The 18,223-nt window shown below is 33.2% G+C and overlaps 1 protein-coding gene across 3 annotated transcripts in view; it reads left to right on the top strand.

Annotated features, from left to right (window-relative positions):
• Positions 1-18,223, top strand: part of FSTL5 (follistatin like 5) — a 699,550-nt gene that overhangs the window by 508,865 nt on the left and 172,462 nt on the right. For all 3 annotated transcript variants that reach the window (XM_066280005.1, XM_066280011.1, XM_066280003.1), the window contains one exon: positions 17,244-17,364. In XM_066280005.1, coding sequence (XP_066136102.1) covers positions 17,244-17,364 — 121 coding nt within the window. The remainder of the gene's footprint in view (positions 1-17,243; positions 17,365-18,223) is intronic.

Here is an 18,223-nt window from a genome sequence, read left to right as displayed (position 1 = left end):
GTTTTTGTGTAGTACAAGGTCTGAAAATAAAAAGAGTATCTCCCTATAAAACAGACACTGTTTAATGTTTGTATCATTCGTCCAGACACCTCTCCCTCACTGCCATAGGACTCAGGGGACAGGGAAACTGATGCGAGAATGAAGCTCATGCTGCTTGCTGTGCCAGGAGTAACAAGACCTTTGTCTCTGATCCAGGAATCTCATGTCTTCTAACAGCATTTGTAAAACTGTGGCAGGCTTACTTAGCCTGTGAGTAGAAAAATGCATCAGATCATTCACCATTCTTTTTTTTTTTTTTTTTTTTTTTACAGTGAGAGAGAGTCAGAGAGAGGAACAGACAGACAGGAATGGAGAGAGATGAGAAGCATCAATCATCAGTTTTTTGTTGTGACACCTTAGTTGTTCACTGATTGCTTTCTCATATGTGCCTTGACCATGGGCCTTCAGCAGACCAAGTAACCCCTTGCTCAAGCCAGCGACCTTGGGTCCAAGCTGCTGAGCTTTGCTCAAACCAGATGAGCCTGCACTCAAGCTGGTGAGCTCGTGGTCTCGAACCTGGGTCCTCCGCATCTCAGTCCGATGCTCTATCCACTGCGCCACCACCTGGTCAGGCCATTCACAGTTCTTGATAGCTTGAATTGAACTTAATTCAGCAAACTAGCCACCTTATATATCAAGGTTGAATTTAATTTTGATAACCATCTTTAAATGCATTTTATTTTTGCTATGCTGTTCAATGAAATAAATCATTTAAATGTTTAAGTGAATTTGTTGTTTTTAAAACTGGAATACTGCACCATAACATTGTATAATAATACAAATAAAAACAAACATTTGGAAAAGTGTTATATAAGAATGTCTGATAAATCTAAATTATTGCTATACCACTTAATAACAGATCTAGTCAAAGATAAAAATTCTAGCATTATATATATTTAAAATTTTGTTCATAATGAATTATTTTGCAATTAAATGCCTTTAAAAAGGAATAATTATAATTTAACTTATTTCACTGCCCATTATATACTTCCTGTATTAAGACATTATGTTACATTACACATTGAAGGTCACATAGTGAATCACACAGGATCTGCCTTCATGGATAAGGCTATGGAACTGGAGAATTAAAAATATTCACACAATATTGAAAAGCTTATAATCATTATACTTGATCCTTGAACACAAATCACATGCAAAAATCAAATGATGAACGCATAAATAAGTGGAACAACAAATCAGTCTCTCTCTCTCTCAAATCAATAAGTTTAAAAAAATCAGTCATGACTTTTACTTTATTATTTTTCATGATTTAAAAAATGTGTACAAAATTACCTAATTATGAAATATAGCCTTATTTTCAATTACTCCCCCCCATTTTTCCCTGCATGGGAAACTATTATCTGAACAATGAAGCTATCAGCACACGTGCATCTCGAAGGAAAGAGATGATTAGCGAGGCAATGCTTCCATGGGGAAGCATACCCAGTTTCACCCACAGAAGAAATTCCGAGCATGTAGGTTCACCAGCCACACGAAAAATTTACTGATTGTTGATGTTGGGGTAAACTACCAAAAGTAATTAGAAAATTTTAGTCTTTATTACTTTAACAAACTTACTCCCATGTAGGAATCTGCAATGCATACAAAATTGACAAGTGAACTCGAAAGAACCACTGAACTAAAAGCCGACCCGTATGCATGCAAAATTAGATGTGCCAATATACAAAATATTAATTCCCTACCAGGAAGGTAATTAATTGTCTCACGTTTTATTGTAATTTACAAAGTTCTTTCCAAAACATTGTTTTAGTTTTCTTCTTACATCTACTTGTGAGATAAAGTAAGCATATGTTTTTATTTCCATTTTGTACATATTTGGAAACTGAAACTGAGGAAGGGGAAACAACTTTCTCGAGCTGTTTGAAACCAGTCAGTGACAAAGCTGGGTTTCAAAATCCAAGTCTTTATTTTTAATAAACTTGATGACCTAAATGAGTAATTGGATTTGAAGTGTTGCAGAGCTAACAAAAGCAACAAGACTTCTCTAAGAAGCACAGGTTTGATGGGGAAGGTATTATGCACATGTGGAGATGTAGTATCATCTAGCATACCTGAAGCAAGCAGGGAGAGAAGTAGGAGGAAAAAAAATTAAATATAATAATCAGCTTGCTATTAATACTGGAAATATCTGTTTTTCTATATACACATACATTAAACTTGAGAGTTGAAAATTACTTAAGATTAGGAACAGAATAAGAATCAGCTGGCTTTATTCCAGTCCTCAACGCCAGTTACATATTTCCCTTTGGATTTAGTTACAAAGAAATCATCCCATCCCTTAGCACATCTGAAAAGCCCTCTCTGCAGTCTTTGCCTGAGATTCGCAGTGACTGGCAAAAAAGGGGTACCCAATCAACATTTCCTGAGAAAATAAATTATCTTAGGGTTTTTAATGGGATTCAGTTTTATGATTCTTATTTACTCTTATCTCAGAAACAGACAGGTAACATTAATATAAAAAGGAATCATTGATTTAGGACATATATATTTTAGCTGTGGTGCATGCAATTAGAAGAATACTCCCCAATTCTCTCCTGACCTGTAAAAGACAGCTGAGCCGACAACAGTACCTATCGTGTAGCTGCATACAGAAGGAACATTCATAAAATTTTTCATATCAACTATATTTCTTGACTAATCATGAAATTAGTTATCCCAAATTTCCAGAATGATTCAGAACATAGGGCTGTTCAGTGTGTGCATCATTTCATCTTTATTGTATAACTGACAGAACAATCAGACATCTGATATTCATGGTATACAATGTTTTATATTTTCATTGTAATGTAATTTCTAGTGAAGAAAAATGGCCTCTAGCTATTAAGAAAGTCATGTAGCCTCATGTGAAAATCTGAGTTTTGTTTTTGTTTCTGGTTTGTTTTTGATTTAGTTTGCCTATGTAGTAACTCCAGTGAACTGCTTTGAACATTATTTCTTAATAAAACAAAACAAAATTTTAAAAATTAAAAAAAAAGATCTAGTGAAAGAGCAAACTTCAGTCAGTTAAAAACATATGCTAGATAGATATAAATAGTTTAATCTCCATGACATGTTACTTCAAAATTTAATGACTTAAAAACACAACCATTCATTATTTCTCACAAGGTCTTGGGTCAGCTTGAAGGTCCTGCTGAACTGGCTAGATCTTGACTGATCTTGGCTAAGATAAGTTACCTCTGTTTCATGTGATCTTTTACCTTCTAGTAGGCTAGTCTTGCTGTATTCTCATGTTGATATCAAGGATCCAAAAGAAAGCAGGCCATGTCGAATAATGCACTTTTCTTCCTTCGTGTTTCCACTTACATCACATTTACTAACATTACTTTGGCAAGAGCTAGTAACATAGCAAAGTTTATGCTCAAAGAGAACTAGAAAGTTATAGAGCAAATGGTATTGTTTAGCAAAGCATTTTGTGGTGATTATTGAGATCGTCAATAGAATCAGTCTTCCATAAAAGATGCTTTATTTGTTAACAACACCATTAAAAGGACAAATCTTCTAAGACATGGAATCATTCTCTATTAAAGAGTAAAGACATTTCAATTTTGGGGCAAAGCTGGCATCCAACTAGCAAATTTCAGTAAAGGGCAAGAACTTAGTGGATGAAACGAGGATCATTTGGTTTTTACCACAAAAGAATACTGTTGGAAGCAGCTTCCAGATACCATTTATAATGGCAATTATCCTTATTTAGAAATAAACTAAGGACCTCTAAGAAATCATAAAAGAAACATGTTTTGAATGACTGAAAAGTCTTTACTTCCAAAATAAACTTGTTCTTCAATTTGTCAACCTTTTCCAGAACCTATAAAAATTGTTTTTTGATTCATAATCATTGCAATTAAGTAGGCAATTATAGAGAAATTTGTGTCAATAGGACTTAGTACATAAATTCTATGATATGCTCTGTATAGGTGAACTATGATCAGATATTAAACTATACAACATGGATGTTTTAAAAATTTTATGTTTTTAAAAGTTTTATATTTCTCTTGAAATATAAAAAAATACAGACAAGTGCAGAAACTATAAGCTTATTGCTTGATGAGTTTACAAAAGATTGCAAACACTAATGTAATCAGCTCTGGGACACTATTTTTTTTTCCCTTTTCATTAAATTTGTTGAGGTGACACTGGTTAACAAAATTGTACAGGCGTCAGGTGCACAGTTCTATAATACACCATCTGTACACTGAGTTGTGAGTTCACCGCCCTAAGTCAAGTCTCTGTTCATCACCATTTGTCTCCCCTATTCCCTCAGGCACCATGCCCCTCATGCCCGCCCACCCCTGCAATCGCCACATGGTGTTTTCCACGTCCATGAGTTTTTCTCTCGTTTTTTCATCCTTGCTCAATCCCTCCACGCACCCCCCAGGCCCTCCTCGAACTGCTATAATCCTGCTCTCTATCTATGACTCTGTCTCTGTTTTGCTGGTTAGTTCATTTTGTTGATTAGATTCCACATATGAGTGAAATCATATGGTGTTACTTGTCTTTCTCTGACTGGCTTATTTCACTTGGACACCTTTGAATTTATTCTCTATATCCCCTTTCCCCTTATTCCCCTTATTATTGGTGGATGATTAAGGTATAAAGTGGGTGTAGTACAAATCACGTGGCCTACATTTGCCAGAGAGCTGGCCACTTGTTTCCTTGGTCTGGCATTTTTCTTGAGAAATATTGAAAATTGATATACTAGTTATGGATGAATTGGCTGTCCTCCCCAAATCACACTTGAATGACTGCTGTGCAAGTGTGTGTGTGTGTATATATATATATATATATATATATATATATATATATACACACACTTATAAGTATTTCTTCTGTGGCAGGTGGCTTTGTTAGTAGAGTACCAGAGGAATACTAGAGTAGGAAAGGAGTTTCCCTTTCAAACTCTAGTGTGCTTTTCTAGGCAGGCTCCTGAACTGTGTTCAAATTTTTAGTACCTAGCCTCTAGCAAAGCATTCAACTTCTGTAGTCCTTTATTTCCAAAGTGCATGACTTACAGGATAGTCCCCACTGCAGACATCTCTGGTAACAACACCACAACTACACTTCTCAGTGGAGGGTTTTCAGCAGGGAACCTCTTATTAAAATTTCTTTCCCGACCCTCTTGTGACCTTTTCCACCCTCTACAAAGAGGTCTCAGTGTCAACACGACAAGAGAGGCATTTCTATCTTGGGTTCACTGTTCTTCTCTAGGGGTGCAGGTTGCCCCTCTATCTGTTATTTCTATATTCTTTAGAGTATCCTTTATAATAGACAGTCATCCATTACTCCAGTTTTCGGTTATAGTTAATAGTTTTTAATTAAAATTTCAATGTTCAAATTAATGTTTGGTTTCTGACTCTTAGTTGGTTCCTGAATGATGTGTTTGCATTCTTCAGGTTCCCAGAGTTCTTTAAATACCAGACTGATGATTCATGAAGATAATACAGAGTAGATTTTTGCATAATATTATTTACTGATTTAATCCATACATTTTAAATGTCTATCAATGAATATTTTAAACTCAACTAAATATTACATTCGACCCAAGAAAATATTGAAAAGATAATTATCAAAATTACATCAGAAGTAAGAAACAAATGTTCTTGAAAAGAAATTATCAGAAATTAATATTAGGGAGAGAAAAAGAAATGAATACTATTTGAATTCAAATATCAAGAGAAAATTAGTTTTAGCATTTCAATATATAATAACATCAGATTGATTATTTCCTTTTACAGTTATATTTGTTACTATACATGCTCATATAATTGATTGATTGAATTCTACAATAAGGCTATAGATGACTGATTGACTCAAATTCTTTTAGCCCAACAAAGCATCTTTTATGCTGGGCAATTGACATTGTTACCTCACTTCTCTGACTTTTCTTAAACAATTTGGTAGATCATTCACTCTTCTAAATTATACATAATATTTTTTAGGTAAGTTGATAGCTCTACCTGGTTTTACCTGTATCAAAGACCTGGAAGACTTCATTTTTTGAAGATGATTGTGGACTTTTCTCTGACGCTCTATGGTATTTCTCCTTATCTTTTGTCTTCAGTAGTATGAATTCGTTTCTAGATTGATTTTAAATTTGCTCCTTTTGGAAGATTCTTGATTCTTGATTCATTTGTAGATATTTTTCTCTTCAATCTCCCACTTTCTTCCTTCTAGGATTCTAATTACATATTTTAGGCTGATTTTGGCCTATATCTCTTGCATTCCAGTTTTTTCCCCCACTAATTTCCTCTTTGTATTTCCATTTGAGTAATATCTACTGACTTATATTTAAGGTCACTGAGTCTTTCCTTCTGATGAGCCTGCCAAAGGCATTCTTCATGTCTGGTACTGTGGGTGTTTAAATTTATTTCTAGCATGTCCTTTGACACTTTCTTATTATTTCTTTTTTTTTCTGAAATTACCCATCTATTCATTATTGTCTTCTAGTTTTTCACAAGAGGCTGAGACATATTAATCATAGTCCTTTTAAATCCCCTGTATGACTCCTCCAACAAAAGATTTATATTTGGGATTAGTTCTATTGATTGTTTTTTCTCTCAACAACAGATTATCATTCCTTTTCATTTTGTGTGATACATAATTTTTAGTTGAAATCTACATATTGTATGTAGGGTAGCAGAGACTGAGGTAAATAATATTTATGCCTGGAAATAGACATGCCTCTTTTTCTGCTAGGCCTCTACTGATGAGTTGTGCTGTTTAATTTTTGTTGGTTGCTATGATTACCTTCATTCAATACACCAACTTCAAATTCCTCCAGTGGCACCTTGTGGTTAGCGTTGGATCTAGATTGACTATCTGAGCAAATTCTTGGTCCACCTTCGGTTTTAGGTTTTCCCTGTGAGCCTGTTCCCAAAAGCTTGTCTCTTCACTGCTGGCAGCCTACTGTTACTTGTTCCCTGGTTCTTGTGAGGAGCGTGCAAGCATTCTACCTTTTTCTCATTTGGCCTCAGCCTTAGGCAGTGCATTTGTCTGAGTTTTTAGAGCTGAGTTTTCTCAGTGATCCTGCTTGCCCCCATTGGTAAAGGACCAGGAATTTTGTGCAACTAAGAGGAGTTCTTGTCTCTCTTTTTCTGTGAGTTTTCATCCACTCAAAGTGATAAGATTTGCTGCCTTTCTTAAGCAGTTTAAGAGGTTTATTCCACTGGGGAGAAGGATCCAGGTAAGAGTTGTTCTGTTTTCTCTGCAGCAGCTGTCACACAGCAAGGGACCTACACTAGAGGGATGCTTTCTCTGATCTCCCTGCTCCTAGTCCTTTTCATGAGTAAACAATGAGGCTCATGGAACAGAGGCTGCAAGTATTTGTGCTCCCAGAACTCTGTACTCTCACAGTTCTACATGTTCCGCTTTTAGCAAATTTTTAAGTTAGTTGATTTATTTTTCATCTGTTTCTATGACTGCCTAGTTATTTTTTCTTTCATTTAAATTTTTTTTTCTTCTTTTTCTAAATGAAAGGAGTGGAGGCAGAGAGACAGACTCCTGCATGCACCCCAACCACAATCCCCCCCCGCAACCCCTGTCTGGGGCCAATGCTCTGCCCATCTAGGGCCATGCTAGCAACTGAGCTTTTTTTAATGCCTGAGGTTGATACACCATAGAGCCATCCTCAGCACCTGAGACCTATGTGCTCAAACTGATTGAGCCATGGCTGCGGGAGGTGGAGAGAGAGAGAGAGAGAGAGAGAGAAGAGAGAGGGGGAAGGGTGGAGAAGCAGATGGTAGCTTCTCCTGTATGCCCTGACTGGTAATTGAACCTGGGACATCTACACACCTGACCTACACCCTACCACTGAGCCAACCAGCTGGGATTTTTTTTCTTTCAATGCACTAATATATGTGGGTGATTTCCTACACTCTATAGGGAATACCTATACTATTATGTTGTCTCTTTCTGGAGGCTAACTTCACCTTTCCTCATATTTTAACATCTTCAGTTGCTATCCGAAGCCAGCACTCTGATGGGTTCAAGATCAGTATGATTTTCATTGACCAGCTTCTTGTTGTTTGTATAGGTATGACACTCTTTCTATCAATCTATCCTTAAAAAGAGCCACAATTCTGTAATACTCATTATAAATCCACGGATTATATGTTACCAAGATTCCAGGTACCTTTGGTATTCTGTTATTAATATTTTTGATGAATCAAAAATAAGAGTTAATTCACTTTCAAAATATGCCAAAATATAGTTTAATATCTATATGATACTTTTTTCATTAAATTTTTAAGACATGTGATACTTGTATTTAGAGTAATAAGAAAGAGATTTGGGACTTTCCACATATACCTAGAAACTATGTATGTTGACATACATGATTTAAGGTATAATATAATTTTTAATTTTTTTTATATTTCATAATACATATCACAAGAGTATCTATAAATAAAATTTAAAGAATAGTAATACACTGATAACTATAAACTTAGTAACTATTTAAAAAAATATAGAAATGACAACAAATTGGAAGCCCCTTGTAGGCTGCTCTTCATTCTATCTTCCTTTTTTAAAAATATAATCCTACTAGGAGTTATATGTTTATCAAGTCTTTGTTGTTCTTTTTATTTTAATATAAATGTACATATACTTAAAACATAGTTTACTTTTCCTGTCTTAAACTTTATATATAATGCATTATATATATATATATATATATATAGATATATAGATATATATCTATATATATATATATTGCATTGTGTTTGGGGGTTCATGCATGTTGATACCAGTATCTATGAAGTAGGGATTTTCAAAACATAGACTCTAGAGCCAGATGACCTAGTTTTGAATATTGGATCATTAGCCTTTATGGATAAGTTAATTAACCTTTCTGACTTCTGTTTTCTTGTAAAACATAGCACTGTCAAACTGTAAAGAATTAAAATAGTCAGGGTGGTTCAAGGTGATGCGGCTCTTGAAGTTTTAAAGCACAAATATAAGACCATAGATATACATAAGAGGGCTACCTACAGATCCTTGGTGGACAAAGAGGAGCTCTGAAACTTAAACTTTATCAGCTTCATGAAAAATCTGGTTCTGAATCTATGTAAAACACTGAATACTAGCTCTATCAGTGTGATACATTTTTAATTTGTTTATTACTATTGTATTTATGAAAACTTTTATTAGCAAGATTTTTCTTAAGTGAAATAAAATATGATTAACCTGATTATTTACATATGCTATGAAATAATATTGTTACTCATAGTTTTATAATTTTAGTTTTACTTTTACTACCAAAAAATATAGTTGCTTGAGTTTTGGTAGGCTTACTAATATGAAATAATAATTTTAGTCTGCATTAGTATACTTATTAAATTTTTTTAAATACATGAAATGGTTTACTTTAGAAAAATGATTTTTAAAATAATATATTTATAAAATTTAATTTATATTGTTTAATTTCATATTTCTCTGTGCTATTTTTTGATTGATTAAATATCTAAATAAATAAGCTCATGAAAAACTTTCAGTTTTTAGAAAATCTAATAAATCTTGAGATAACGATACTTTAGTCAATTTTAATGTGTAAATGTTTGCTTAAATGACTTTTATTGCTATTTTGTGAAAATATATTTTTTATACTTAAAAGACTAGAAAAATAGCTTTCACAATAATGTTCCAAAGTAATAGCATACTAGCATATTCAAAACTAGAAAGGAAATTACTTTAATGTCAGTACACATCAAAACAATGCATACTATGCAGAAAACCTCATTTAACGTACAGTGATACTAGCATCATGGAATTTAGAACTATGAGAAGAAACATAATATGAATGGGAAAGTAAGCTTAAATTTAAAATTCACAATTCCTAATGGACAAGACTTATCTTTTAAATTGAGACAAGTGCGTATGATTAAATATAGGCCTGAATTCAGCTATTGTGTTCTGGTATAATCATAACTATGTTTATTGCCTTGTATATTTTGATTAATTAGTGTTCACATATAGGTAGTTAAATGCTTTGATTATTACTTTTATACAATCCATTATAGTCAATAGCAGTCATAACATTTTCAAAATTTTAGAAATGTGCTACAAATTTTCCTTCCACAATTCCTTGTTGAACTGCCTTAAAGAGAATTTAAGCAATCAACTCAACAAAATAAATGATTTTGTTTTTCTGTTGACTTTCTGAACATCAGTGCCTTGAGGCAACTTTTTAATGCTGTAGAAACTCATAAAGATTTAAGTGGGGAAGATATCTTTATGGAGTATATCTATTGGCAACAAGATTATAAAGGTGTAATGGAAGTTCAGAGTAAGTGTTGGATTTTGTCTCTGAATTCAGGGATGTCTGTTCCAAGGCCATAACACTCAACCACACTTAGCATCAGAATTGCACATTTGATTTAGATGCTGAAATGAAAGATTAAAAGATTTAAAATGCTGAATCAGGATGGAAATAAAAAGCAGGATTGATACATTTGTATTTAAAAACAGGTATTTTGGGGGTCTGGCTAAAATAATGAATCTGGAAAAATGTCAATTTTTTAAAAATAGCATAATAACAAGAGTAGATCAATTCTGCAGTCTGATCCTTTGGATGCTAATCTTAGACACTTGCTTTGGTTGGTATCTTACTCTGTCGGGCTGCTAAAACAAAATACTGCAGACCAGATAGCATAAACAGAAATGTGTTTCCCACAGTTCTAAGCCTGGTAAGTTCAAGATCAAGATGCCAGCACATTAATATTCTAGTGAGAGCCCTCTTCTTGGTTCACAGTTGGTGCCTTCTCCCTGTGTCCTCAGATGGTGAAAAGAGCAAGAGGGATCGCTGTAGAGTTTCAATTAAAGGATCACTAATCCCATTTATGAAGGCCCCATCCTCATGACTTAATTACCCCCCACCACTTTCTAATAGCATCACATTGGGCATTAGGACTTCAAAGGACGAGTTGAAGATAAACATTCAGACCATAGCAGTTAGTGATTTCAAGCTTAACATCACTGTATTTCAGTTTGCTTATATATAAAATGAGACTTATAATAGTGCATTTTGAAAAGGTTGTTTGAAAGATAAAATCTGATTATTTAGCATAGTGCCTGGTGTATTTAAGGGTTCAATAATTATTTATTGGGTTTTACTTTAAGTGTTACATCCCAGCAAGAGAGGCCACAGCAGACACAAAGTAAATTTTATAAGTTTTATTGCAGACCTGCACAGGGACTGCAGGCAACTCATGCAAGGGAGCACTGCAGCCCCCCCCAAACCTGCGCAGGGACTGCAGGCAACCCACGCCTCTGAAGATCCTGGAGCACTGCGGCCCCCCAAACCTGCGCAGGGACTGCAGGCAACCCACGCCTCCAAAAAGACTGGAGCACTGCAGCCCCCCAAACCTGCGCAGGGACTGCAGGCAACCCACGCCTCCGAAAAGACTGGAGCACTGAAGCCACGAGCTTCTAAAATGGCTCCTTTTTATAGGGTGGCTATCTAGGATGAGCAAGCATCATACAGAAGCTGATGTGGCTGTTAATTATTGGCTAGGGAGGTTGTGCGCAGTTACGGGGGGGTATTGCTCAGTGGAGAATTTCAAACATAAACTTCTGATAAGGGTCTCTGACTCAATGCAGGATGTTGCTGAACTCTTTGTTCTCAGCATCACAGGGACCTTGTACACTCTTGGCAGCCCCAGCATGTCAGTACCCCTTGAATCTAACATAAGTATAGTAAAAAGATTCATGCTTTATTCAAAGTTGTAAAAGAACATTAGTCTTGCTTATTCAGAAAAGCTGTATATTGGAAGAAATTGAGGCTGGAAGATAGTGCTTCTATTTAGAAGAGGAATAAAACATGAATAAAGATATATAGATTAGAAAAGGTCACGCATACGCTAATTTAGAGACTATCTAAGTTAAAGAGATTTCATATGGTAAAATAACACAGATAACAATAACATATATTAAAATAAACATTCTCAAGGTTATATTCTTTGATAATTTTCAAAATTGTTCAGCGAAGAAATCTTTATTATAGTAAATAGGGAAGGACCATGCTGTCTAGGTAGCTCTACAGGACAACACATTTATTTTTGATTTTATGGAGATTTGAAAAGGATTTTTTGAATATCTTCTTTGATATACTTACTAACAGTTTGGCATTATATGAATATGAACATAATTACAAATACCAGATATACTTTGGGTTTTTACAATGATTTCCAATTATTCTTGTCCAGTGAAGGATTCATCTATTCAGACCATGACTTGCTCTGTTGGTGATGAGTCTTTCTTGTATGAGCACACCCAGTGTGCTTGTCTACCTTACACAAACTGGATATCTTAGCTAGTGTAGGTAATCAATGATTGTTTCTGGCTCATAATCTTTCTCAAAATATTTTTAAATATAATCATTTGAAGTAACATTTTCCAGAAGTTTGGCTTTCCAACATTATAACCTACCCAATGTCAACTATTTGCCTTAGTCTTTCTGTTTGAAATTTCTGTTCTCTAGCCTAAATGCTCTTCTCTAAAAACAGTGGTTTTACTGGTAGCCTGTGGTAATGCAAGGAGTTTTATCACACATTTGCTTTACACAGTTACTTCTTTGTTTGGGTACAAGCTCCAAATCCTCTCCTCTTATGCACGTCATGAGATATTTTCCTGGGACTCCAGAAAGTTTCCCTGGGAGTTGCAGAAATGTTTAGTATGATTAATCTTATATGGAATGATGTTGAGGAATTTTATTTTGATAATTGCTAAGGAAATATTATTCTTCACTAAATAACATGATGACCACAGCATACAGTATGTTTCTTCTTCCTTTCTGCCCTTTCTCCTCTTGACCCTAACTTTTGGGTGCTCCTTTTCCATTCCTCCTTGATCATCTCATCACCCTTGTTCTTTCTTTTCCTCCTCCTCTTTCCTCCTGTTCTTCTTCTGCTTCTCTTCCTCCTTCTCTTCCTTTCCTAACTCCATATTTTATTCTTATTCTTCTTTCCTTGCCCCTCTTCCCCTCTTTCTTTCTCTCCTCTCTCTCTCTCTCTCTTGACTGAAAGAACATTATTTGCAGCCCCAGATTTGATAGCCTGATAGTAATTTTCTTGATTGCAATCAATCTGTATTGAGTATCAGGTAGAGGAAAGCTATTTTTAACAGAAATGCACATAGTATGAATATGTTAAAATTATAAGGTGTACTTTTAGAGCACTGATGTGTGAATATTGGTAAGTCATTGTGTACAATCATATTTTGAAGGTAAAAAGATAAAAAGTCATAAATGGGGCAAAAATGTTTTCTTGACCAAATGATTCTGGCATGATTACAGTTTAGAAAAAAAAGGTGAATACTCACTTTATAATATATATATATATATATATATATATATATATGTGAAATATTAAAGAATTAGATACAATTTTTACAAACATAAGAAAATGAGAAGGCATTATCGGGAAATACTTATATCAGAATGAGAAAGGGTGTTCTATTCATAAAGCTGGTATAAGAAATAAAAAGAATCTCCAAACCCAAAATATTTTACACAAATTTAAAAGAAAAGCAATACATTAAAATATTTGAAAATCAACATAAAAAATGCTGGACTCAAAATTTTAAAATTAGAAGAAAAAATAAACAAATCATTCTTAGAGGGTAAATCTTAGTTTTTACCAGAAATATAAAAAAGAACTTTTAATAATACCTATAATAACAGATTGAAATTTTTATAATTATAGCTTAAGAAGAATGAGTACAACAGTAGCCTCATATTCATCTTTATTCTCTTCTATTAGATAGGGAAATGAGCCAGTTGTTAAATTAAGTTTTAAAATGCTGTTGTCTTCAGATCTTAGGTGATTGATCCAGCTTTCCTTCTTCTTTTTCCATATGTATTCTCATTATACTTCTAGCTTGTTTTCTTCAGACCTATATGAGTATTTGACTTTCTTTTATCTTGGGCATTTTGTCTTGACTTTCTTCTTTGTTCCCTTCTCTTGTCTTTATGCCTAGTTCAGTCCATAATCAAGAAAGAAGGCAGCATGGTATATGGGTTTACAGCATAGGCTCTGGAGTAAGCTTTCTGGTTTCAAATCTTAGCTCTACAAACTACAGGCCAAGGGAAACCGAGGAGATTATTTAACATCTAACCCCAGCTATAATATGAGAACATTTTAAGAGATTTTCTTTGCATGGGTTTAAAAATGGATCAAATAAGTCATTATTTGTGACTCAGAGCGGTCTCTGGCATATAAGTGCAATGTAAATAAGGATCAAAATGCTTTAATTTAAAAAATACTTTGCATAGATAATCTGTTGTTATTGTCTTTTTTGTGTTATAATGTTTTATAATGCAGAAGTTATTCTTCTTTATATAAATGTATTGATAATACTTTCTTGATTTAAAATTTTTCATACTCAGCCTGACCTGTGGTGGCGCAGTGTATAAAACATCAAACTAAAATGCTCAGGTTACTTGTTTGAAACCCTGGGCTTGCCAGGTCAAGGCACATAGAAGAAGCAATTACTGAGAATTGATGCTTCTTCCCACTCCATTTAAAATATATATATATATATATATTAAGAAATTTTTTATACTCAATAAATATTTCATAGGCTCAATTGATAGTTTTATTTTAGCATACTTATTTTTTATATTTAAGTATTATTACCCATAGGTATAGTAATACCAGTTTTATTGAAATATAATCATCATATTATAAAATTAACCTCTTAAGGTGTGCTCAGTGGCTTTATTATATTCACAAATTTGTGCCACCATCATAACTATCAAAGTTCAGAACATATCCATCATTCTAAAAGGTATTTCATATCCATAAGCAGTCATTTTCTATCACTCATTTTCTTCTGCTCCTGGTAACCACTACTCTATTTTCTATCTCTATAGAATTTGCCTATTTTGAACATTTCACTCAAATAGACTTAAATAACTTATGGCTTTTGTGCCTGGCTTCTTTCATTTAACATAATGTTTTCAAGATTCATTTATATTGCAATATATATCATTAGTTTATTTTCTTTTATTTCCAAGTAATATCTTATTGTAAATAATATACCACTATGTATATATCTATTTATCAATAGGTAGGTATTGAGTTGTTTTAATTATTAGGTTATTATCATGATACTATGAACATTCGTGTACAATTTGTGTGTAGAAATATGGTTTCTTTTATTATTTTGAGTATATGCCTAGGAATTAAATTGTTAGACTTATGATTAATGATTCTTAACATTTTGAGAAACTGCCAAAGTGTTAACCAAAGTAGGCATAACATTTAATATTCCTACCAGCAACAGCTGAAAGTTTCAGTTTTTACAAATCCTATCATACAGTTGTATTGTCAGTATTTTTTTTAAGTTGTTCTAGAAGATGTAAACTGGTATTTCCTAGTGGTTTTTATTTGCATTTCCCAAATGACTAATCATACTGAACCTCTTTTTATGTGCTTATATTGCCCATTGCAAATCTTCTGAGAGATATCTATTCAAATCCTTTACCATTGTTTTAATTGGATTATTAGTCTTGTTATTGTTCAGTTGTACTCATTATATATTTTGGAACAAGAACCATATAAGACAAATAATTTACAGTTATTTTCTATCATTCTGTGAAGTTTTTTTTTTTTAACTTTCCTATTGTGCCCTTTGGAAAGCAAAACTTTTTAGTTTTGATGAACTATGATTTGTTAATTTTTTCTTATTTTGCTGTATGTAGTCACTGAAATCTTTGCTCAGTTATTTTGTTGGTGAGCTAATGGTCAAACAGAGATTTAATTAAATACCTTGAATCAGTAAGTCTTCCAGATTTTGCTGAGATGCTCTATATCTATTAATTTTCATGCACTGGAATCTCCTACAAGCACGTACAAGTCTGCCTTAGCTGTAATCCTAAAATACATAAAGAAAATACATCTTTTCTGGTCATGCATACAACCCTGCATGCATTTGTATAGCCTTCTAGATTCCTAGCAATCTACAGGTCTTTTCAAATCTCTCCATGGACATCTCATTCTTGTTTTTCTTTTTGTTGTTGTATCTATTATCCACAACTAGTAAACAACTCTATCATAAGAAGCTATATGTAATGTTAAACAACTGGTTTTTTGTTGTTTTTTTTTTGTTTTCAATGAAGACTCTAGAGATAAAAATGTTTACAAATGAGACCTTGGAGGAGTTCTAACCTTGTTTCCTTGCTTTTACTCCTCATGTCCGCAAGGATGATGAGTTAGGAAGCTGGTGGGTCCGGCATTGAAGGCAGTTGTGGAGAGAAGGATGGCACAAATCCCACTGTCTGTCTTAGATTCAGCTCTAATCTTTTCTTCACCAGTTTTTGTTGTTGTTGTTTTTTGTTTTGTTTTTGTAGAAATAAGGGATATATGTACATGGCATTTTGATTTACCTATATTGTGAAGTAACTACTACAATTGGTGGTCTCTAACTGGTCTGAGCATTTGCCTATTTCCAAAGTTCTGCAAAAGTTTATTTTTGATAATTTTGCTATTATATTCATTGAATTTGCAAGAGAGAAGGTTTTCTGGTCTTTACTGTTCCAAAAGTGCTTCTTGGATTTGATTTTGACAAATAAGTCTGAAACGTTTTTCTTTTTTTTTTTCAAAGTGGTTATGCAATTGTCCCTAAAGTTTTAAAATGTTATGGTAATTTTTTAATGTTTTGCTTGTTTCTGAGTTTAAATATTCTGTTCTATCAATATAGCTATAAATTTTATCTGAGAAGGCACTGGTTTAATAATATTTTTTTGGGTAAATATAAACTACAATATAATGAGCAATTACAAGTGGGAAGAATGTAATAAAGAGCTACATTTCAGCTACAAATAAGAAAAAAATCATGGTACAATTTTATTAATTAAAAATGTAAACTGAATTAGAGAAAACACCTGGAAAATTAGTTTACATATAAATCTATGTATTTTAAATAAATACTAAAAAAGCTGTGTTTATGAGTGAAACTACTTTTTAAATAAAACATGTCTTACAAAAATGATAATTACTGATCTTCCAACTTTATAGGACTATGATTATTTTTATAATTGAAAACAATATTTTATTCTATTTACTTTGTTCCTGGACACACACTGCTAAAAAGTAAATTGTTAAAAAATATATTAAATACAAATTGACCTCTTTGTATTTAATGTATTTTTATTATATTTAATATATTTAAATTTTACTTTTTTTCTATAGGACTTTGGAGATGATGGATCCTTGTATATTACTAAGGTTACGACAACTCACATGGGCAATTATACCTGCTATGCAGATGGTTATGAACAAGTCTACCAGACTCACATCTTCCAAGTGAATGGTAAGAACTGTGTGTTGTTATAATTACTTTTTGCTTCACTAGATATTCAGAATATCTTAATTGACTGGGACAGCAACACTTCATTTTTTTTTTTTTTTTTTAGTCTTGGGACTTAGTCTTAATGCAAAACCTTTTTCAATTAAAAAAAGTGTTTAAATTGAATAAGTACTGTAAAGCTGTACCACTTTCTCATCATGAGTCATTGGAAAGTAATACATTCTAATTAAAAAATTAAAGAATAGAAAATTGAAATGGCTTTTTGAGTTTAAGACTATTAACAAATAAGTGACCATAACAATTTTGGAAACTAAAATATATAAACATTTAATTAGATCATCTTATTAATGATATAAAAAACTGTTGTTATCTACAGTAAATTTTATGTTTTTAGTGGTTGACTTAATGGCTATGAACATTGTCCAAGGAAGCTGATATCATTCTTATAATCAGAGCTTTGTTTTACTTCTGATTTAATTCAAATTTTAATTTTTTAGTTGAATTGATGATATATGGTTGCACATTTGATTAATACACACTGATTCGTTTTTATACTACTCTCCATGTTAATTTACTTGATGATTTACAATAGGGAGGCTGACACTTTCTTGGCTCTGTGTAGAGCAGAAAGAGGGCTAATGTGGTTGGTATGAATTAAGAGGACAATGGCAAGTAGGAATTTGGAGAGGGGGACTAGGGACAGGTCTCATAGAGCGCTGTGAACTTAGATAGCAGATTCCCATTCTGAGTGTAGTGGGAAGCTCTCAAAGTGTTTAGTGTCTAATGTGGCACATTCCGATTTGTGTTAAGGTGACTGGAAGAACTGAGATCTGTTAAAAATATTTTCATAGTCTAGGAAGAG

Source organism: Saccopteryx bilineata, chromosome 1, assembly GCF_036850765.1.
Source record: "Saccopteryx bilineata isolate mSacBil1 chromosome 1, mSacBil1_pri_phased_curated, whole genome shotgun sequence".
Taxonomy (NCBI): domain Eukaryota; kingdom Metazoa; phylum Chordata; class Mammalia; order Chiroptera; family Emballonuridae; genus Saccopteryx; species Saccopteryx bilineata.
Note: the sequence above shows the minus strand (reverse complement) of the source record. Positions and strands in the feature narration are given on the sequence as shown.